We start from the raw sequence: 22,992 nt of genomic DNA on the forward strand, positions 1-22,992 counted from the left end.
ATGCTACTATTGAAAAAAAAAAAAAAAAAAAAAAAAAGTAATATTTCTTTCCGAGGTATTTCTACAAGTATTCAGATTACAAACAAGCATGCCCAACAAGTCCACTGATTCTGCTTCCTCTAGATTCAGGCAATACTCTGTCTTCTTTCTAGCACAACACAACCCACCTACCATCTTTAAACAAAATTCTTAATTGACCCAAATCACCATGTTTTATAACCATCATATGCTTTCATATGAAAGCGATGGTAACCCAGTCACTTCTACATCTCTTGAGCATTGTATTACGAAGGGCTTTTTTATCTGAGCATTCTCAAAGTATACCCACATACATCTCGGAGGTACTAGGGATGCTCAAAACTATACCGTCAAAACTATATATAACACGCTTCACGGTCGAGGCATTTGTTCTGCAGTAAAAGAGATGAATTCTAAGACCTACATTTAAAAACTTTGTCTAAATCTACCTCTGAAGTCAGAGCTGTACAGTCACGAGAGCTCACTCTCTCCTTGCCGAAGTGCCAGAGCTAACCACACTGGTATGTTGTCAGCAGAAGGTAAGAGATGCAGAGATGCATGAAAGACAGAAAGAATGCAAGCAACAACCACAACAGCCTAGCCGTATTTTTATATACCTTAATAGATGTGGTTTGGCTCCTGTATAAATCTCTGGAATAGTTCTTATTTCACATATTCTTTCCATAAACACATATCATAAAACACGTGAAATCTTTTCTGTAAAAGGTATTTTTTACTAAACAATATAATTCTTACTTTACTTTTTTTAATCTATGATGTGAAAATTCTAAATAAAGCCTTCTGCCAAATCTGTATTTTTCCTTTATCTGCCATAAAAACATTTCCAAACAAAAACTAAATAAAAGTGGTTTTTATGTTAGCATTTTCTCCTCATATAAATATCTGAGTTGAGAGAAAAAAATGGAAGCACTTGAAAAAGGCCTTCTTCATGAAGAAAATGGGATAAAATAAAAATTCACATTATGTCATCCATTTTAAACAAAGTATATTCTTCACAATATTTTTCTCGAACCTCACCATTTAACTACTACTTTTATGTGTTACAGAATTATATACTTACCTTTTGTTTTAGGATATTAAAAAGGTGCAAGACAACAATCCTTGGTATTCTCAGTATAGTAATTAAAAATGAGCCTTTTACAACAGTTCCTAGATGATAGCAGAAAATAATTGAAATGGAAGACAGGACTGGGTGACGTGGTGGGCTATTTTTGTTTCTAGAAAGAAAAATAACATTTTAAAATGTTTTGGAAACTGTTATTTAAGGAGATATGCATAGTATCAATTTAGTATTTGGAGATTTAAGCATTTAAGCTGGTATACCCTTTCACACTTAAAACTACTCCAATTTTCCTTCTGACTTCATCTGAATGTTCACCTTAGTCCAAAGCAAAGTAGCCAAGTTTATAACTTTTATTAGATTTGTTTAATTCTTAAGCAATGACTATTTTGATATATTCAGTAATGGAAAAAATATCTAGAAAAAAATTCTATGGAAAAGAACAGAAGTGAACAACATCTGAGAATACTTCCTCAAACATCTCCCTCCCATTTCTGTCGCTTTTATCCTCTCAGTCTTTTATTTGACTGTCTTTTCTGCAAGATTTTAGTCTGAAGGAATGAATTCACTATTTCTGCTTTAGTGATAAAGCTAACAACAGAACAAATATAACAAGATCTCTTGTGCAAAACTGAGATTTAGTTACTGTTGCAACTTGACTGAATTTTGTTTTAAATTTTGTTCAGATAATTAATGCTTTTTATTTCTCACTGAACAGGTTTTGTTTTAAAATGGAAGAACACACAAGAAAGGAATTTCAAATTGTATGTTCAACATTATAATTTGGCCTAAAAATCTTGTAATTCCTCTGCAATCTGTGTCGTTCTGGGGAAATAATGTATTTCCCAAATTTCAAATGGAAAGACAAAAAGTTAACCTCATACGACTGGCCTAAGAATCCCAAATACAGGTTTTATTTCCTTGCTTCCTTTATAGAGTTCAGTTTAATGTCAATCATTTACAGAGAATAGTATGACACAGCTCTCAAGAATTTATATGAAATCCAGGAAACAAATTTAAAGCCATTCCCCAACCCCTCTTCAAACACTGTAAGAAAAAAAAATCAATCAGATTAACACTATAAATACCTAAAAAAATATTTTGGAGGGTTCAAAAAGAAACAACAACAACAAAAAAAACACCAATGATTAAGAGTCACAAACTATCCATCTATAATGCAACTGTATGCAATAGGCCCAACCCTGAAAAAGTTACTCAAGCAACAGAAACAGTGGGTAAGTAAAGATCAGACTTCATAAATACGATGTCCTATTTTCATAAGTGATTCCTTCAAAACATCTGTTACCTTGAAAAATTAATAGTTTGCAGAAGAAGGTAAAAAATAAAAAGGAAGTGATAAGAGAGAGTGACTGGTTGGGGCTAAGTATCTACAAATACATTTTTGTTTTATAAATATTTTTTAATTAAGTCTTCATATACACTGCTTTACGATGTGTATCACAGTTCTGCAATAATCCAGAAGGTATCACTGCAGTTCATTCAAAACACTAACTGCAGTTATATTTAAGTATGTGAATATACCACATTATTTTAAATAGGAAATTCCAGCAATGCAATTGCTGCATTTATTATTTTTGGTCTCAAAACTAGAGGAACTGCTTGGGGATACTGAAATTTTATAATAAGTCTTTTTTTTTTTTTTTTCCAAGTTATCAGGTTTCCATGTTGGAAACACATACATCTCAATATAGAGAAGTTACTCTATTCAGATAGCACTAGTGTTTCCTTTTCCCTTTTACACTGTCCTACACATAACAGCCTCAGTCAAATCTCAGAATATAAAAATTAAGTTTCTGCAAGTTAAAAGGCAACCAAGGCTGTGAAATAAAAAAGGATAAAGTTTACTTGATAATTTACTTGCTACCACGGAGAAGAATAAAGAACGGTTTTCCTACTTCTAACAGGTCTGATTAATGAGCAAAAATCTCAGAATTTGAAGTTTAGATAAATTCCTACACATTTGGAAGCTCTTCCACGTCTTCTTTTCCTAGCATTGGAATCCTCACAAGAACAGAGTCTGACAAAGTTTCTTGCTTTGCTTCCAAACAGATTGGAAAAAGAACAAACTTTTTCCTTATAATTCTGGCTCAGGGAAGGAAACATAGGGCAATAGCTAGCCAAATACAACAACAGGTTATACTTGTGACTAATCAAGTTCAAGACTGGCTCAATTATCCATCTACACCCAAGTACCCTCAAGGATGAAGTTTCATCCCACTTTTTACATTATGCCTGCAATCCTGAAACAACTTTAGTAGAAGCATGCAGTCAGCCACATGCATAAGGTTTTGTGGAAAGTTTGTATTGTTCAGTGAATCTATGCATGCAGACTCATGGCATGGATGCAGTGCCCCAACATATGCAAGGTATCAGGGGAAAACAGGAAGATTCCTGATAGGACTGGTTACAGGACTGATTAGGGCCACAGCTTGATTTTCCTCTTCAGTATTCCCATGTTATGTCACCAAGGGATTGCTTGATTCATACAGAACACTATCATTCCAAAATCCTGTGAATCGTCCTCGATACTACATCATCTTTAAATCACTTTATTTTTTCAAGTGCTGCCAACTGTCTATTTTCTTATGAGCTCTGTGATATTTGATACCTTTCTTAACACTAAGTTCCTTGGATTGAATGATCACACAAGCATCTCATCTTTAATTTTAAAACCACTTTTTTTGTGTGATGAAAAAATGCCACCTAGACCCACACAGAAGTCTTGCGTATTTAAAAGAAAAAACAAACAAACAAACAAAAACACTTCTCCTTTTCAGAACTGTGCTTATAGTTTTCTTAATCCTGCCTCACCTTTTTCAAAGAGTGCCTAAATAGAGATTTACTGTAAAATACTTCAGAAGTATTAACGAACGAATCATATATTCTCCAGGTAAATATGAATTCCAGCTTTTAAAGAAGTACTAAGAATTTCAAGATTTGTAACAGAAGAGACATTATCAGGCTAACAGAAAGCTCTCAGAGTGTACTTCAAATTGCCCTTTTAGCTGCTCTCAGCATCACAGGGACAGGTTTGACTACATGCACGCTGATAACCCTTTTCATGAGGTAGGTCAGTAGGGTAAAGGATGCTCATAAATGCTACAGATCTCTTGGAAAAGGGAAGAGGAGTCCTTTACAAATTTAGTCCTAGCTCATGTCTCAATGACTTTGGTGCAAATCTCGATTGTAAATCCATAAAGCTTTGTTTACTGGGAGATGTATTTCACCTCTTACTGAGTCTCGTACTGGAAGTTCGTGGTGCTGAGCATCTTAGAGTCAGGTGGAAAACTCCAGTCCTGCAAATACTTCCTGATCAACACTCTGCAGTGACATACATACAAGATTTAGTTATTGGATAAGCTCAAACATGGACAGGACTGCGATCCCTGTGACACAGGTTGAGTTAGCATACCACCCTCCTTTAACTGCAGGGAAAGGAAAAAGCTCATCTAATCAAAAAGGCAAATACATGAATAACCCCTAAGCACACCAAAGTGAAAATAAACCCTCATGTAGGACAGCAATAATAACAAAGAATATATATATATATATATATATTTAGACTGAGCCTTCTTCACAAGTCATAAAAAGTAACCATTCAATCTATTTTATTGAATTAATACATTATTTCACAAATTCATGTTTCATCTAAAACCAAAGAAGGCAAAATTAATTTGTGGTGGTGGTACTGCAGGTCAAACGTACACTACCTGTAACGCTGACCCAGCTAAAAGATCCACCCTGCCCTCCCTGCTCAGAAACCTGGCATGGCTGCCGGTCGCACAGCACATGGCTGCATGTGCTGTGGAAGGAGATTTCCGCACGGAAAGGCCATGCCATTTCCTCGGAGCACTCAGAAGCCAAGAAGAAAGCATCTCTGCGAGGTATCATAAACAAACTCTTGTGACATGCCTTTGTGATGCTGCCCCAGGGAATACATTAAAAACACATAGCAGGCAAGCCCTGAATTTCTGGAACAGCTTGAGATAACCCCTGCCCTCGGCAGTGCGACTGCTCTTGTAGCTCACCATCCTCTCCCTGTCCCTTCCCTGCTCTCTGCAGGTCTGTGCTGACAGCCTAAAGACCAGGAAGAGGGGTCACCACCACACCAAACCTGCATTTCCTTTTCCAAGCACAAGTCACTCAAAAACAGTATGTTTAACCTGGCAAGCAAAAGGAGGGCTCAAAAGTAGCAGTACAAAAATGATTTCAATACAAGTGGGTGCAGGAACCCTCTGTCCTCCACAGCCAGTTCCTGCAGCAGTAGAAAATAGCTGGAAAGCGGAAGACCCTGACAGAGCAGCAGAAGTCACCACACAACAGCTTTTACAGCTGCTTCCCTGCTCTGCATGAAGATATGGACAGTGTCTTTACCTTGGGGATTTAGATGGTGTATTGTTCAAATATGCACTGCAGCATGCGAAACAGTAAAAGGCAGCAAAACTTACTTTCTTTCCTGTGCTTTCCCAAGCAAACAACCTAAATGAACACTTAGTGCCTCAGCACTCAGCTGCCAAAGCTAATTCAACTGCTAAAGCTTGAAGAACATAAAATTTGCTTAGGAGAAAAGAGCAGCCAGCTACCAGGGAACCACAGACATGCTAGTTACTTGCACTCAGAGCCTCAATAGGGAAAAAGGAGATGACTTGAACTATGAGCTCCTCCCTTATCAGGTCCTTTCACAGGATGTAAAGTAGCAGTGTCACTCAGCAGGTCTTAACCTTTTGAAAACCAGCATTTTAGGTTTTGTCAGCACCCTTACTAGCACCCATTCTGTGGAATGGCTGTCGGCTGTGTAGAGGATCATAGCACAGAATTCGTAATGTACATGTTAAACAGTGCCCTGCCCTGGCCTTCTGAATGGGATGACTAAACATTGCTTAAAACAAGAATGACCACTGACTGTTACACCTTCCAGCTTTGCTGCTACAGCTGGAGCACTCCTGCATGCAGGCCCTGTACTGATGTCTCCGCTGGGCACAGTAGAAACCATTTGGAAACCTTTTGGAAAGAGGCTTTTCTCTGGAACTGAAACATCCAGGGATATGTTCTAAAGAGCATCAACAGAAACCTGCTATCTAGGTGTTGGTGAAGCCCAAAGTCTCCCTTCCCTGGTCCCCAGTCCCAGTTGTCCCAAGCTGCTTTGGCTGAAGCGCTCTGGGCCCTCTCCTGCCACACTTGAGTTTTTCACAGATGGAAACCCTCATTGCTGGGAGTGGAGGAACAGAGCAATGAATGGAAGAAAGCTCATGAAATATTTATGAAGAAAAATGCTTTCCAGATACTACTCTTCCCATTGTCAAAAAAAAAAAAAAAAGCCCAGCAATTGTGGGATTTAAATCTCCCTCACAGTGACAGGGTAGCACCGCACAGGGGCATGAAACCAGTTTAATTTCATCTTAAAATATTTTAAATGTAAAAAGCAGTACAAATCATGATAAGTGGGGATTTTTCCTCCACCTTTACCTTTCAATATAGTATAAAATTCAAGGAATTTTCTTTACATCTCGAAGTTCTTAACAGGCTGTTAAAACATTCACAGTTAACTGAAAATATCTGCACAGAACAAAAAAAGTGGAGCAGACTAGGCACTTACACAGTCAGAACTGGAAACTCAGTGCAGGGATGAACACTTCGGAAGAGGTCAAATGGCCAATGAATACATAAAATTATGGCAGGCCTATATATTACATCCCTATTTGGAGCTTCCAGTCTCCTGGAAAAGGGTCAAATGCAGCCTTGTGCCCTATGAATGGCAATTTCATCAGAGTCAACAACGTTCTCTTGGCTTGTATCATGGCTCATTTTGGCCCATTAACTCAAGTGGTAGGGGGTGAGTCATATTAAGATCACTCACACTGTAAAATCAAGATCTTGCAACAAGTAACACTATTTTATATTAAACTGGATTCCAAAATACTGGCATAAACTGCAGTTCATTTGAGACTACCTTACCTAGAAAGAGACTGAAAGTAAATGCTAGCAAATCCCCAGAACTATAAGGAGGCAATTCAGCACTTACCTGTTGAAGTAGCAAGTAACCACTGCCCCAGCAATTGTCATTTGCTGACAGGCAAGAATGAATTCACTAGTCCAGATAAGGCCAACAAAATGGTACCATGCCATGTAGCAAATTCCAGACAGAGCTCGGTATTCTACCTGTCCTTCTGAAGTGGTTTGTGCGGTACCTGGGATTGGGATTGTATCACCGTATTAATACAATTCATTAGAGAAGAACAAGCAAGTATGTATGTAACCTTTTTCTTAACACTTGTTCAATGAAATAAAAAACATAAAAAATAAGTTCAAGTAATATTTATTTCTACCCACTCCAACAAAACCAAAAAGCCAAAACTTTGTAATTGAAATAGAATTTTGAAAAGTACAACCTTGCAAAAAGTAAAAGTTTGGGTTTTAATTTGGTCTAAAGCACAGCTGCCAATAAAGTCAAGAGGAGAAATACAGATCAGTAAAGATTTCTATGAAAACATTACTAAAATATTGAGTAATGAAACGCTTCAGAAGCATCCTAAAAATATCTTTGTTTTCTTCAATCAAATTTGAAATTAACTCATAGTTATGAAATGTTTTAGATTTTCTCTATAAGGAGCAAAAGAGAAAAAGTGCGTAGAAATATTAAGGATGTATAACACTGCAACAAAACAAAATTACTATTTTAATGACTACTACTAATTAGAACAACAGCAACCCAGTTTGCATTCTCTATACTCTGCAATCTTTGTGCAAAATACAGGCATATAAGGAAAGCCTCTCCAAACCCAGTGCCAATAATAATGCAGATATCTGTATCGTAGTAAGCGCTCCAGTGTGACTACTACATTGAGGAACATTGAAAAATGCACTTATGCAAGCTAAATAAAATTCTCTCCACTTCCATTAATAACAAAGAATTCATTCCATACTCAAAAGGTAGGAATAACTCAGGCAACTTAGCAATCAGACCTTTCCCTATACAATCCGATTTATGACACTTCACTTTGAAGTCTAGTCACAGAATAACTGTATCAGAACATTCATTCCTAGTGAAAGGTCTCTAGGTCCATAACCCATGGTTGTTTTTTTAATGTTTTGATTTTGCTTTTTTTCTTTTTATTTTACCAAGCCTTTACTTCATTAACCTTCAAGATATACATGATCACAGAATAAAATGATCTCTGGAGGTGAGTGGTTTCTTACTCCAACTGCTTGAAAGAAGAGAGAGAATTGTCTTTTACTGCTGGAGCAGCATTCTAATGCCAGCACTAATGTGCACCATCTGCGAGTTCAAAAATACCACAGATCGTAAGCTATGAAGTGGTTCACTTAATTCTGTCCTATTTTCTACAACAACAGAATTCATACTTAAGAATAGCAAGGAGTAGAAACAATAAAGATTTGTTTTCAGCTATCAGGTTTAGACAAGCTTTACAAGCCTTCACAACCGAAGTGCATTTGCCCGTAAATTATGAAAAATATTAATCCACCCCATAGCAGCACTGCAAAATTATTTTGAAGTGCTTTGAAAGGACCAAAAATCACTACACAGGTGCATAATCGTTACTATGTGGTTAGCTTAAATATGTGTCTGTATTTTAAAAATTGAATTATTTTACTCCTACAACATTAGCACTACAAGAAACTCATCTCTCTTAGATGCTCATAGAAGAACTATTTGCTATTGAAAGGCATGGAAAAAAGAACAAGACTATGAATAGATTTATAGCCTACAAACTAAGCATTCTTCCCACAGTTGAGCCAATCTTGTTCTCAGCACTCTTGTAATCAAGACTCGCATGCATCAACGCAACACAACTGGCCTCAAGGAGGTGTTTGTAGGTACTGTAGGTATCAGGCTTGTTCAGCAAGGCAACCTTTGCTGAAGTGCAAACACAGAATTTTACTTTTTTTTTTTAATATTTTGTTTTCTGAAAGGTTATCAATTTTAACTAAACAGTTAAACTCTTTGCAATGCTGTAAGGCTGATCATTCCCATTAATACCACTGCTTCCATTATATTCAAATGCATTTTAAGACTGTGAAATGCAAGATGCTTGCTGTTGTAAAAAAGATATTACTCTTATCTCAGATCCCTTATCACAAACTCTCAGCCATTCTTCCCCATTCCCTGACTCCTTGTTTTTAAGTTTGGATACAAAAGTTATTTATCCTTTTTAGCTTTTTTTAGAATAGACTCATCTACTTTGGCACATTAAAACAAGCTATGTGCTATATCTTCCCTCCTTGTTCTGAATCCAAGGCGGGGTTCATCACCCTTGCTTCTTCCAGGGGCTCTAGACTGCCAGTTTCCTGCAGCACACCCAACTAATTTCCCCCAGATATGCTCATTAACCATAGCCTATAGCCTTTTCTGAGGAATTTGTGCAAATGATAGGTCAATAAAATACAAGGTCTACCACCTCCCCATTTCTATGCAAAGACATAATGCCGTTTGGTAGCAGAATTAACCATGTTTTCCAGCATACAATCTACCTGAACATTTCTTTTTCAAAAAAAAAGGCACATTTCTGGTTTTGCTTCTCTAGCTTTGTCATGAGGATTGGCAAATATCTGCATTGTAAACTAATTCCTTTTGCTTTTTTCCAGCCTACTAAAATAACCACCTGCAGTAACAACAGCAATAGTTTTGTTTCCTGGCCAACCTCACACACGGCTGCATGTACAGCACTGTACCCTGCTGCACAGGTTTTGTTACCTCACAAAAATCTGTTTACCAATGTAAATATCTGTGCCTGACTGATACCCTGTATGCTGGGCCTACTGTGCATATACAACGTTGTCAACAGAATTCCACACAATGCTGTTTCTCATGTCAGTCCTAGCAGCACATATAAACTGTAATGCTACCCTAGATATGCTTATGAGAAAAGTATACGCCTTTTTCCTCATCACTGCACTTTCTTCTTACTGTTCACATAAGCTAAACTTTCTCAACAAAGCCTTGAAATACAGTTTTAATTTGTCAGCAGAGCATTTTTCCTCCAACTACATTCTCACAGCAGAGTCTGCTGAAAATGAATCCTTCTGGTGTACTATATATACATTCCTAGTGGTAAGGCTAATAAGTCAATAGTAAAGAGCTTACGGAACTAGAGTCCTCCAGCTGAATCACCAAATCTGAAAACCTCTGATCAGTACAAATGTTTATCTGCTGCAAATACTTCAAAGCAGTGCTGTTAACAATGCAAACAATCACAAGTGTTTGCAGCAGGATTCGGAACAGTTCCTCCACCTGGCTGTGCACTGACTGCAGTGTGATGCCGTGCCGTGCTGTTGTACCAGCCAGCGCAGCAGTGCAATGACAGGGAAGGCAGCGTGCACAGGCAGCATCACCAGCTACACTCTGGTACTCTAAGACTTGTTCAGAAGCAGCTGCTGCAAGTTTTTGCTGATGCCTGAAGCAGCAGGCTGTTTTAAAGGGATGAAAATTCCTGGGAAGTCTAGTTTAGTAATTGCGTTATCAGAACAAAGAACCACTGCCCAGAAAATACCGAGAGCCTGTTTATCAGTTCCTGTTAACATGAAAATACAATGTGCACTTCCCACTGCTAAGTGAGGAAAGGTTCTGGCAGCATGCACTGAATCTTCATGCATCCTCCAACAGAATTTATTGTGTAATTTTATTTATGTATTTTTCCATGTAGTGGTATTTACAGCAAAGCTAGACAACGGTAATTGGAATGTCAAGGACCCTGCAAGCAATAGGTTTTTATTGTTGGTTTAGCTACTGAACAACTTTATATAGCAGTTCAATTGCTCTTGCTTGTAGGATGCACCTCCACTACAGGAAAATCTCACGCTGCCTTCTCATCCTGCATTACATACATAGTATTAATGCCACCTGGACTTCACAGCTCCCGCACGCTAGAAAGCTGAAAGACATGTTTTGCTGTGCCAGACAGCCACTTAAGTTCTGCAATGAAACACCACACAAATTCACAAACAGTAAGACTCAATAACCCTAAGACATATCAGCTTTTCCAAAGCACAGCTGAATTCCATTCCTACCCGGCTAATGGTTCTAACTGGTGCCACTGTTTGCGCTGTCTCAAGTCTCGTGGAGCCTGGCATTTCTCCTAGATCTCTAGGTCTGGAATTCACTTGCTCTCTGCTGCTCTTACGGACTCTGAATTACTGAGGTACTTAAGCAGGTGCCTACCTTAAAATGCATAAGTAGTCCCACTGATTTTAATAGGATTATCAACGTTTTTCAAGCCAGTCATGTGCATAAGTACCTTTCCAAGGGCATCTATAGGTTCCTATAGCTCCCAAGAAGTTAGTCTCTTCTCAGAGTAACGCTAACTTTTGGAGAGGACGTAAATAAGGTGCCTGTGTGCTCACATAAAGATCAGGTGCATCACAGCTCAAGCGAGAATCCAGTGCTCCAGAGCTGTAAGATGCAGAGACACTATAAATATTATATAACTAGTGAAGATCCAAGAAAAATGTTAAGAACAGGTGCAGCACAGTAGCAAGTCAATTTCATTTGCCCATCTCTGTATTATACAAAAGACTCGTGTTTTTATAAACGTTTCAGTTTCTCAGCTTTCTTAATGTATTTCCGTCTAAGATATAGATCCAGAAAATACACGCGTGAGAAAAAAAGTCAAAATGTCATAAACAAGACATAACCACCTATATTTTATGTAGTCTGGCTAGGCAGCTATTTGTCAACAGAGAAAACAAATTGTTCAAAGAGAGCAGATCCTGGGAGATCTTCAGAAAAGATCTGTGAGCTGTTGCAAAAAGTCCCCAGAATTTAAAAAAAAAACAAAAACACACAAAAGAAATGTCTTCCATCTACAGGGTGATTAAAGAAAACAAGTACAAAATACAAAGCTGGTCTGCCAATGTATTATTAGCCAAACAGTACAGTATATACATATATGTATATATATATTTATGGGATGCTTAATTTCTAGCCATTCTAAAACACCAACGCAACCAGCTACCTTACTGTGATCTGCTTTAACAGTCAGCATTTTGAGGACTCATATTTGGGTTGAAAATTTTAAATAAAGTTTGAAGGAATTTTCTCAATATCAAATCTAGCCTAGAGATTATTATCCTCGTTTTGAGCTACAAAAGAAATCTAAGATGTGGTTTACTGGGTAGAGTACGGGACTGGAACAACTATCATACTTCTTGCTGACACCGACCTTCTGCGTCACCTCATCAAAACCCCTTGATCTGTGAGCCAGATAAAAACAATCCTTTATTACCTCTCCAGATCATTAAAAGGCTAAAACTGCCTTTGTTGTCTTCAAGCTCCTCTCAGGAGGAGTTATTCTGTAATCAGAGCAGCTGTAAACAACTGAGTAGATCCAGAAATAAACCTTTCCTACATTACTTTATCGGCACCTAGTGGGCACTGGGGCTGCTGCAGGTCATTTACATGTTATTTACATATAAACACCTCAGCCCCAGGACTTTGCCAAAAACTCAGTTTACATCTGTTGGGTAACAACAGCCACCATTTAACACAGACATCGTAATAAAAAGCATACTTGCAAACAAATGATAAAACCAATGGATTCAAGTTTTAATCAGGTAAATGAATGAAACTCATAGAGTGCATTTGCTACCTGCATTCATGCTTAGGCTGTAACTTAGAATTGGTACAGATCCTTTATCAGATACACATTCCCTTCTAAATATTAACATACTATCTATTAGTAGAAAACTCATACAAGGATTGCCACCTACACTACAAATATCCTGGCAGAAGATTTCAGTTATAACTTATGTTTTACTAGACTCCCTACATGAGCAATATATTGATAGTTAAGTGCCTGGAAATGACCTCCCTTTCTTATGCAAGAATATCTGCAAGAAATCAATTCTTTCAAAACTGAAAGCATGCTAGAAATTTCAACATTGCTCTACTATGCAGCAAGATTATGCTGCCTTCCATACTGCCATTTGTATCTTGGAGCACTAGCGTTCCTATTATGCTAGGGGAAAAAAAAAAAAAGTAAAATACCTCTGAGCCAAGAGATGTCTGCTGCACTATGAATGTTAGAGCAAGTCACAAGCCATTTGAATTCTGCTCTCCACTATGGCAGGAAAAAAAAAAGCTGAATGGAAATGTCTAGCAGAAAACAAAGAACGTAACCAATATGGGAAAATGGCACAACATGGAAAAATCATAAAAAGTCTCTCAAAGTCAGTTTTCACTGTTTTTTATTTCCCTGTGAATACATGTGGAATTTGCTCTCAGATATAATGTGCAACTCACTATTTTCCTGCAAATCTGTAAAAGCCTCCAGGAAGTATCTGACTAATTCCCCACCCGGCACTTATCATCAAGCTGTTTCTGTCATATAAGCTAAAATATTTCTACTCTTTTAATGATTTCTGCATTTCCAAAAGCTTTTCAATATGACAGACTCGGCTGGCATTTTCTAAATTTAGATTTAACAAGGGCAAGCTTCACATCCCTACGTGTGCTTATTAAGAGTACCAATGAATATTCTTGTGAGTAATGTGTCAGCTCAGATAAAAATCAAAAATGTAGTATTTTTTCTAATAGTTCTTGTTAATTATATATTTAGCAAATCCGTGTGTTATCATTCCTTTTATTTACCTGCTGCTATTTTTACTATAGTTAATGTTTATCTTAAATTGCTTCTGATCCAAGCAGGTGCATGAAATGAGCAGTTGGTTGATAGCCCAGGAGATGCTCAAAGGACTGGTCTGAACCAGTGAAAAGGTACCCCAACAAGGACAGTTTGAAAATTACTGCCACCTAACTGATATGTGCAAAAATGGGATGAAGACTACAGAAAAGCTAACACTCAAAGGTATGTCTAGCACACAATACTGCCTCTGTAATCGGAAAACCCAAATCAGAGGAGCATGGAAAAGAAATATCCATGACCCTTAAAGAAAAGTGAATTTGTCTGACTATTTAGTCAGGCAGGAACCACTCACAAAGAGACTGCAGGCTGGACATCTGGCCTTGCTAGGTCAGACCGTCATCAGGCAGACAGTGCTTCAAGCAGCAATTTCTGATGGACATGAGCTAGTGGGAAAATGGTAGCTGAAACAGAGAGATCCTTGCAAACCTGCATAACTCCCCAAGGAAAAATGGAGGGAAATAGATCCCGGTCTAGCCTAAGCAGTGGCTGGCTGATGCACGATACCAGTATAGACTCAGACAGAGGGTGTCTCATGTTGCAGGTGAAGTGGGTTTTGTACATTGCCAGATTTAAGAGAGTGAGACTGAGATGGAAGCAGTTGTCATGGGAGACGAGTGAGGTGCCTGACCCACAGAGGTGGGGAATACTGCCAGTTTTGGCAAATGGGCTCAGCTACAGAAAAGTTGGAGGCTTTTCTGGCCTTGGAGGGATCTGCAAGCCTGTGCAGAGGAGTTACTACAGCCACAGGCTCAAAAAGTGGTGGAAGCACATAACAAAATAAAACATAAGCGTTAAAAGAGCTTGGCTGCATTTGCTTCTCCACACACAAAGGACCGCAAAGATTCAGGAAAACAAACAAACAAACAACAACAAAACACACAAGAATAACTAAAGCTTCCATGACAAACAGCTGTCTGCCTGCATCAATTCTGTACAAACGCCAACCCACAGGACAACATCTGACTCCTAGCAGTCACTATAGAAATTCAAAATGAAAAACAAACAAAAAAATTCAACACTCAAATCATCATGCTTCCTGTGGACAAAAGCTGATATTTGCATGAAGAGTTATTCCCAGAGCTATACATGACCAGCTTAGCATCCTTCCTTCAGGTGGTTTCACAAAAGGATAACCTTCCCCTCCCTCAGACAGTGATGCTGTGCCAAGGGACAGCATCCAAGTTAGCTATGGTTCAATCAGTGACAAATCTTATAGCAGAATGTCCCTCAGTAATACCATTTCCATAATCATAATCCGTTCTTCTTACAGATCTTTCACAGTATGATTGACTTTCTCTACAGAGCACCTCCTCTACAATTGCAAGAGCCTCTGAATCGATCCAAGTACTATTGTACCAATCTAAATAATTACAGCAGTTGTCAATAAAGTACTGCCCTAAAACAATGTGCTGCCTCCACGAGATCTGGACATTGTTTATAGTCACAGGAGATTAACAGGAGAGAGAAGACAACTTTTAATGCAGTTACGAAATGAGAATGTTACTTTCCTCATTTAAATACATCAAGCATATACATATCTACCACCATCTATTCATAAATTAAGTAACTGAGAAAGAACAAACCTAAAGCCCACATCTAGGAGCAAAAAACATTTCTCCTGTAGTGCTGACTCACAGAAATATAGCAATGTCAAAGACTGCAGCAAGAGTTAAAAAAAAAAAAAAAAAAAAGAGTAAAATGGCTAAATAACATTGCTAGCCCATATTTTGCATACTAACAGCAGAAGGTCACATATTTAAGAACTGAACTTAGGAAGCAGATAACATTCATCAAAAACATGGAAAGCATATACTTACCTGCAGTTCCTAAGCTTAGTAGCACAGCAACCCAGAATATCCAATAGACAATCAGAATCAGAAAGGTCCAAAGTGGTTGGAAAAGGAGGAAAGGGATTCTGCTTATCATTTTACCAACAATCTGGAAGAGTTGGACAGTGAACTGAAGCTTCTTTCTTAGCACAAGTATAAGGGAAAGCAGAACAATCTGTTACAAAAAATAAAACAAAAATAGTACTTTTTTTTCTTTCCTTAAGAAAAGTAGGAGAAGTTGTCACATGTGAAATTTATATTCCATAAACACTGCACTGGAAATGCTTTCTAAGATGCTGCCTATATTATCAAGGAGTCTGTGAATTAAAATCATTAGTTTCATGAAATTAGATCTATGAAATATTACTATTGCTGCTTTAAAACAAAATAAGACTCAAAAAACTGCAGTTCACCCAATGGAAACAGTCTGTTTTGCTTTACAGCAACAAACATAAATGTATGTTTCATGCTACACTTTCAGATACTCTATATGTAATGAACATGTAAATTTCCTTCCTACTCAAGTCAGCTTGCCACCATTCACAATGGTTCAAAAAGGTCCAGTCCTTTTCTGCAGAAAGTAACAGTAGCGAAACTAAATTGATATAAGAGCTCTGTATACACTGAAGCAAAGCAGACAGAAGATGAAACCTCCACTTAAATAATTCAGTTTTCCCAAAGTACAAAAACAAATTCAAAAAACAACAACAAGGTGTAAACACCACACTTCACAAGTTTTTTGTATTTGACAAGGAACTATGAACAACATTTAAAAGGCAGGCTGGAATTCATAAAATAATTAATGCAACCAGTGGCAATTGCTTCACCAGTTTTCTTGCCTGTTCTACAAAGATGCCACCAGTCATGAGAGAAGAGCAATCTGCAGCAGACGCTCCCACTGTCCTATGAATGAAAGTCAGTTGTATACAAATAGACCTTTTCTTACCCTTTTATTATCAACAGAAGTTAATAGGTAAGTTCGTAACTTACAGAGGATATGAAAAAAATCTGATCTGTAACATTTATATTTTCGCTATAAACTCTTAGACTGTTCATATCCAGTGAATTCTAGTCTATGGATCTGCTTTAAGAAAACAAAAATACAAACATTTTGACAAATGTCTCATCAAGTACAAACGGTACGCTTGTATTGAACAATGACTAACACTGCAACATCAGAGTGAAAAAAAAGTCTTTAAAAGTTGAAGGCAAAAGTCAGGTTTTCTGTTGGAAAACAAGGTCAGTGAGAGAAAAGCAGAACTTAACACTGTAACTTGAGGCCTACACACTGCTGCCTGTGCTTCACCTACCCCTTTCATTGCCTGAAAGAGCCACCCCCCTCTACTTCTGCCACGGTGGGCACAGATCTCGTTCATGAGGAGCCAGAGCCACTCTGTTCATTTGCCACGGTTCTCCAACTAGCTGATGCACAGAAGAATGGGGATGGAACATAACTTCTGCATTTCCACAAAACTGGTGCTAATGCTGCTTATACAAGTGTGACACAGCCCTGCGATGAAAAATGAAATTCACAGTGAAGATATAAAACTGTTTAAACGAGTGTAAGCAGATCTCATCATTGATTCTCCTTTTCAAATTTGAAATGGATGAGGAATTGTTCTTATTGCTGCAGAACCCCTGTAGTTCAATTTTTTTAGTTACAGCCTCCATCACTGCTTACTGTAAACTACTACTTACTGTAATTATTGTAGAGAAGATAGCATATCCAAGTAGAAATTTTACATTCTCCTTTTGCGTTTCCAGTTCAGTGCTGGGATCATTTCTGTAGTCATAATAGAGCCACCAGAGGACACCTGAGACAACTGCAGCAAACAAGCAGTGTGAAGGTGGGCAGTGCTCCCCAGGCTGCAGCATGCAGCGTCCCACCTCCCTCCTGAACTTCTCACCCTTCTGCCTATACCCAGCTCCGCTCAGGAGCTGTCATGTATGAGAGGTACAGTATCCATGATCACAAAGAAAATTCACATCATGGTCTGTTAGTCTGAGGTACAAACCCAGAAGAAGGAGCTAGGCTAAAACTCAGCCATATAATTTTGTTGAGGAAATAAGAAGCTAACTGTTATGGAATGACAAGCATTAGCTGGACACATTCCTACAGTTTTCCCTTTCCAAAGCAGGCAATATAAAATTTCACTAAACTTTCTGTGAAACAGCAGCATTTTCGTAACTGCACTCATCTGCCAAAAGAAATGTCATTTCCAGGCATCTATAAATAACTCAATCTTATCATCACCCCGACACTTAGCAGCTGGAACAACACAGCCAGATGTTGGCATCCCAAGGCAAGCAGGACTCAGTTTGGAAATGGCTGGGGTAAGCTTAAGGTTACAGAGGAGGGCCATGGAGAAAAGGGACAGCTGTTTGTTCAGCTGTCTCTCCTTCAGTTCAGTGAGATGAGTGCTTTAACTACGCATACACTAAAAGGTAAATATACTTACATAACAACCCAAATACAACCAGCGCAATCAAAGTATGGACCAGAAGTGTCCGAATGAATCTGAAGGTTAAAACCACTATAAAACAGAAAGCTGAAAAATACACAAAGTTTATTATTAGTGTTACCAACTATTTAACTCTTATTTATATTATAGTTAAGTTTAAGGTTCTTGTAGAATTTGGGCTTTTACTTTGCAAGGGTGGTCTCAAAAGCAACAGCATGTACTGAAGTTGGTGACCTTTTAAACATTTGAAACAGTTATCTATAACTTTCTAGTAAAGAGTTTATAACTCAAATATTTCACCTTGGGAATAACTGGCTATTCAATAATATTATATATAAAGACTAAAGTAAAAATCAAAATGTTAAAGCTAATGTTATTGTTCTTTTTATCAACAATTTCTTAGTCCCATGAAAAAAGGTATATGATCATATCTAGGAACACAGAATCTGGTATTTGCTAGCACTGAATTTCACCAGTCTATGCCTCCTGATAAGGAACAAAAACTCTTTCTTGAAAACATTTCTGCCCAGAAAATGTAAAAAAGGTCAGTACTTTTAAATAAAAAACTATAAAGGTCATAGAAACATTTTAAACCTCACTTTCTAATTGAATATTATTCACTTTTTATTTATAACCTCATTTTTTATTTGTAACCTTACCTAGTGCAAGGACACTCAGTCCTATCACAGTATCTCTTCCTGCCAATATTCCACTCAGAATTCGGTGAAAAACATCCATTTCATTAACCATACTTATTAAGACAGATGCATATTTGGAATAGCATTCAGGATGTTGTGGAACACACCGATTAAATAATGGAAAAGATTTACTGGAAGGTTAAAAAAAAAGATGATGAAAAATGTTTTCATTACTGGACAAACAGTTTCAAACTCACAGCAATCTATTCCACGGCTCCCTTTCAAGCCCTCTGCAGTGCCCTTCCAGCAGCCTCAATACACTTTTGCAGCAGCATTCAGACAATCTGCAACCTACCAGTTATCCTCCCTGCCTGGGACAAAACCTTACACACAGAGTCTGACACAACAGGACAACGGGCATGGCAGTGGTCTGTTACAAGTGGCCAGACAGTACTTCTATGCTCCATCTGCAAAATAAACTCTTGGCAGCACCATGCCTGTGTTGCTGTGCTAGAACATCCACTCAGGACCAACCTGGAGAATTACTATCTCAATCACCATCAGCATGTAGCTCCTATCCTGTTTCTAATCTGGCTTTGTCTGCTTTGCTCCCATGTGTTTATGGGAAACCTAAACTCCTGCTAGCATGGCTGTAAACTATGTTGTTGTAGATAATTCTAGACCAAGAACATTTTGCATCATTTTGAGGATATTTAAGTATTCTCAAAGCTGCTCCAAAACAATGTTTGTAATGTACAATTACCACCACCTAATATTTACATATGAAATTATCTGGCTCTCAGAGCCAGCTTATTGAATTTATCATCCTATTTTGGCAAGACCACACTACAACAAAGAGACATCCCTACCTAAAAAGGAGAGGTCTCTCTGACTAGCTTTGCTGCTACTGTGAAATGTTACTGTGTGAGATGTATATGGTAAGTTCCTTGCCAAATAAAGAAAGGCTTAAAATGTCAAAGAAATAAGTAAAATACACCATATTTTTCATCAGTTTACATGCCTTTCTTTGATCCACTGTATAATGCTTTTATATGTCTCCTGCTCTCTTCTGTGTTTTTTTCCCCCCTTCTATTTTCTCTTGTTCAGAGCAGTAGAGGACTTCGCTCCGCAGACATGGAGATTCCAATTCTTTGCTGTATCTTCATGACAGCGGAATTGAAAATCATGGGTTTAAGGATTTTGACTCACTAATTTGTAACAAATTAAACAATACAACTAAACTGACATCTGTACTTTTTACATGCTGCAGAATGTTAGATGCTGACATCCACAGACCTGCGGTTCAAGCCAGGTGGCTATGAAATGATTCTGACAGAATATTTCTGGGTTCAGGGTAACAAGCCAGGTCTGAGAGCACAGCTCCTCTTCCTTGGCATTGAGGGAGTCTGTGCAGGAGATAAGCTGCTCCTCATGAGGAGCGTTCTGACCCTGAGCTGGAGAGGAAGCATCTCTAAAGGGTGGAGGGATGATGAGAATGCAGTCCTTGTTCATTCTGTGGGACATGACACGGGCGAGTTCACAGGCACACACAGCAACAAAATTCTGATTGTAAAGCATCATGTCAGCTACAAAATGTGAGGAACTAAGAACCCTTAAGAAGCTGCTTGGACTCAAGTGTGTTGTAAAGTACCCATTAATCCTTACCTTGGTGGAACTGGCAGTGTGGGACACAACTCAGCTGCCTTTGGATTTAGTGTGTAGCTGGAAACGTTCAGGTTGTAAACACAAAGACAAGAACCTAAGAAATAAGAGAAATGGTAGCTTAATATTAGTTATAATTTTGGAAAAAAATACATTAAGTTTTGTTCGCACTTCTGCTTTAATCCCTTAGCAGGTCATATTCATCACTGATATTCTTGTAGGAATGTAGATTAGAATTAGTTACCCATTAGAATTAATGGGTAAATCTACAGCAACCTCTACAGGATCTTTTGTCTTCTTCTACACTTAACTTCAATTACCGTTTACAGATCTTCCTTGAGCACAGGCACACTGTTTGTTCCATAGTACAGTACTTCAGCTTTAAACTCTTGCTCCTTTAGACAACAGAAAAGCCTAAATTGACACAAGCTACAATAGAACCAGGTCCCTCATAATTTAGAACAGAATATACATCTATCCAGAAGCTTAATATTTTCTTGACTCTGCCTAAATAGTGCCAGGTACTCTGCTCCATTATATAATGCTTCTAGGATAGAAATGCTGGTTGTATTCAAGCCATTCAAAATGCAACACTGCCCTCTCCCTTGAGATGAATATGCAAGCAGTTTTAGCATGTGGATGGAATTTCATGCCATTTTATTCAGTTACATTGAAATTACTTACACAGTATCACAGGTGTTCACAGCTTTCTGTACATAACCAAATGATGACAAAATATCCCAAAATGAAATTAAAACAAATGTTGTCAATTTAAACAGAAACCCTTGCCAAAAAAATCAACAAAACCAAAAAGAATGGAATTCTGACCTCCAATAAAAATAGCCACTAGTATCTGTATGGTCTGCAGTTCATGCATACACTGTGGCATAAGGGACGGGCCACAGGTTACTTTACTTACATGTTGGAAATGAATAAACTGGAGCTGCCTCTTTTGCACAATAGCTACTTCTGACATCATATTCATTTTGAACAGTAGAAAAATTAAAAAAAAAAAAAAGTCTAGGTAAAATAGCATATTTGGGGCTCTGATGTCAAAAAAGGCAACACTGCCTATGTATATCTAGAATTAATAATTCCATCATGGTTTTAACCAAATTTAAAAGAACCACTTAGGCAAGTTTCTCAAATAGCATGTAAGCTCTGTTCACATACAGGCATCCCCAACAAACCAATTTAGTTCATTCTCAGCAGCCAGTTTTCTGCTGGATAATCTCAGCATCGTGCAGGAATGAATCAACAGCTTTTAAATTTGCAAAAGTGACCTGTAACAATCCTAGAAACTATGGCTCTGAAATAAAGCAGAGACGAGGTTTTATTTTCTGTTGCCATGGACTGCTCAGGAAATTAATGGTAAGAAATGACTCCCTAGGGTAGCAAACAGAAGAATAATAAAGTGAAATCTTCTCAACTGTTCTACAGATACATTAGATACTCATGTTCCCTGTTGCACACCATTGTTCCTTGCAAAACTCTGGAGGTCTTCCAAAGAGTTGAGCTGCTCTTGTGGACAACTAGACACGCACAAGGAAACTGAACTGATTTTGAGGCTTTGCATTTCCAGGCTGCATGAATTCAGAAAGAACACATACCTAGAAAGACAAAAAGATCCTCATTTCAAAAAACAAGCTTTCTGGTTTTCATAGGTTTAAATTCTGAGTCTTCTTTCCATCTTTTTAAAGTGCTACAAAGCAGATGAAACTTTTTCCACATACAATGAAAAAAAAACGGAGTTTGAAGGCTAAAGTTAAGAAGCAACTTGCGAATATGCTATATCTTTACATTTCATTTTAGGTTCTTAAATGGAATCAGGAACTTCCAGGGTGGGTGTCGCTCTACAAGCGTTCTCTTACACAGTAGTCGACAGAATGACTGGCAACTTCAGCTTTTTTTAAACTTCCATAAATTCAAACACTTGTCTGTGTAGAATGACTGCTGGTCCGTCTGAAGTCCTATTTAAGACCCTATCTAAGAAAAAATCAGCATAAAGCATAAAGATGTAGTACCTTTTCAAATTCCATCTTAAATTTTTAGCTTCCCTTACCATTTTGCACAATTCTTATACCTTATTTGCTTTTAAAGTTAAGCATGTATTTGTATATGTATGAAAATGATTGACAACTAGATGATATATATCGTATGAAGTTATGCTCCCTTCTTAAACATTAGATTTATTTAAACAGTATCTGACGTACTTACTTTTTATTAGTCATGTCCTGTCCAGAAAGGGGTGCCCCTTTTACAGGAGTGTTCTTCCTACCACATATGTTCCCAAAGCTGTCATATCCAAGCACAAGTCTTTCTGCCGCACCAGCCATCACAGCATAGCCAGTTATAAACATCTATTAAAACATTTTTTTTTCATGTGAAATCATGCTATGATAGCCCTTCCCTCCCATTCAATAAGTATTTCTTTTAACACATGCATTATTGTCTTGTGAAGGCAAACAGTTAAATCTAAAATTCAGCCCTCTGAACAAGGCCAGACCAAGTCATATGGACAAGTTAAGCCCTGTTGTCTCCTTAGACCCTTCCTTTATCTTGCAGAAAGCGAAGACAGTATGCGAATTTATTTAGCAGAACATCACAGACAAAGAAAGATAG

The 22,992-nt window shown here is 37.9% G+C and overlaps 1 protein-coding gene across 1 annotated transcript in view; it reads right to left on the bottom strand.

Moving 5' to 3' along the window:
* SLC44A3 (solute carrier family 44 member 3) overlaps positions 1-22,992 on the bottom strand; it is a gene marked incomplete at its 5' end in the record, with an annotated part of 40,281 nt that overhangs the window by 14,816 nt on the left and 2,473 nt on the right. The window contains 9 exons of the mRNA XM_084290970.1: positions 1,100-1,256; positions 7,143-7,308; positions 15,597-15,783; positions 17,307-17,431; positions 18,068-18,157; positions 18,730-18,899; positions 20,374-20,467; positions 21,844-21,980; positions 22,588-22,730. Coding sequence (XP_084147096.1) covers positions 1,100-1,256; positions 7,143-7,308; positions 15,597-15,783; positions 17,307-17,431; positions 18,068-18,157; positions 18,730-18,899; positions 20,374-20,467; positions 21,844-21,980; positions 22,588-22,730 — 1,269 coding nt within the window. The remainder of the gene's footprint in view (positions 1-1,099; positions 1,257-7,142; positions 7,309-15,596; positions 15,784-17,306; positions 17,432-18,067; positions 18,158-18,729; positions 18,900-20,373; positions 20,468-21,843; positions 21,981-22,587; positions 22,731-22,992) is intronic.

Source organism: Netta rufina, assembly GCF_964035555.1.
Source record: "Netta rufina genome assembly, chromosome: 8".
In the NCBI taxonomy this organism is placed as follows: Eukaryota; Metazoa; Chordata; class Aves; order Anseriformes; family Anatidae; genus Netta; species Netta rufina.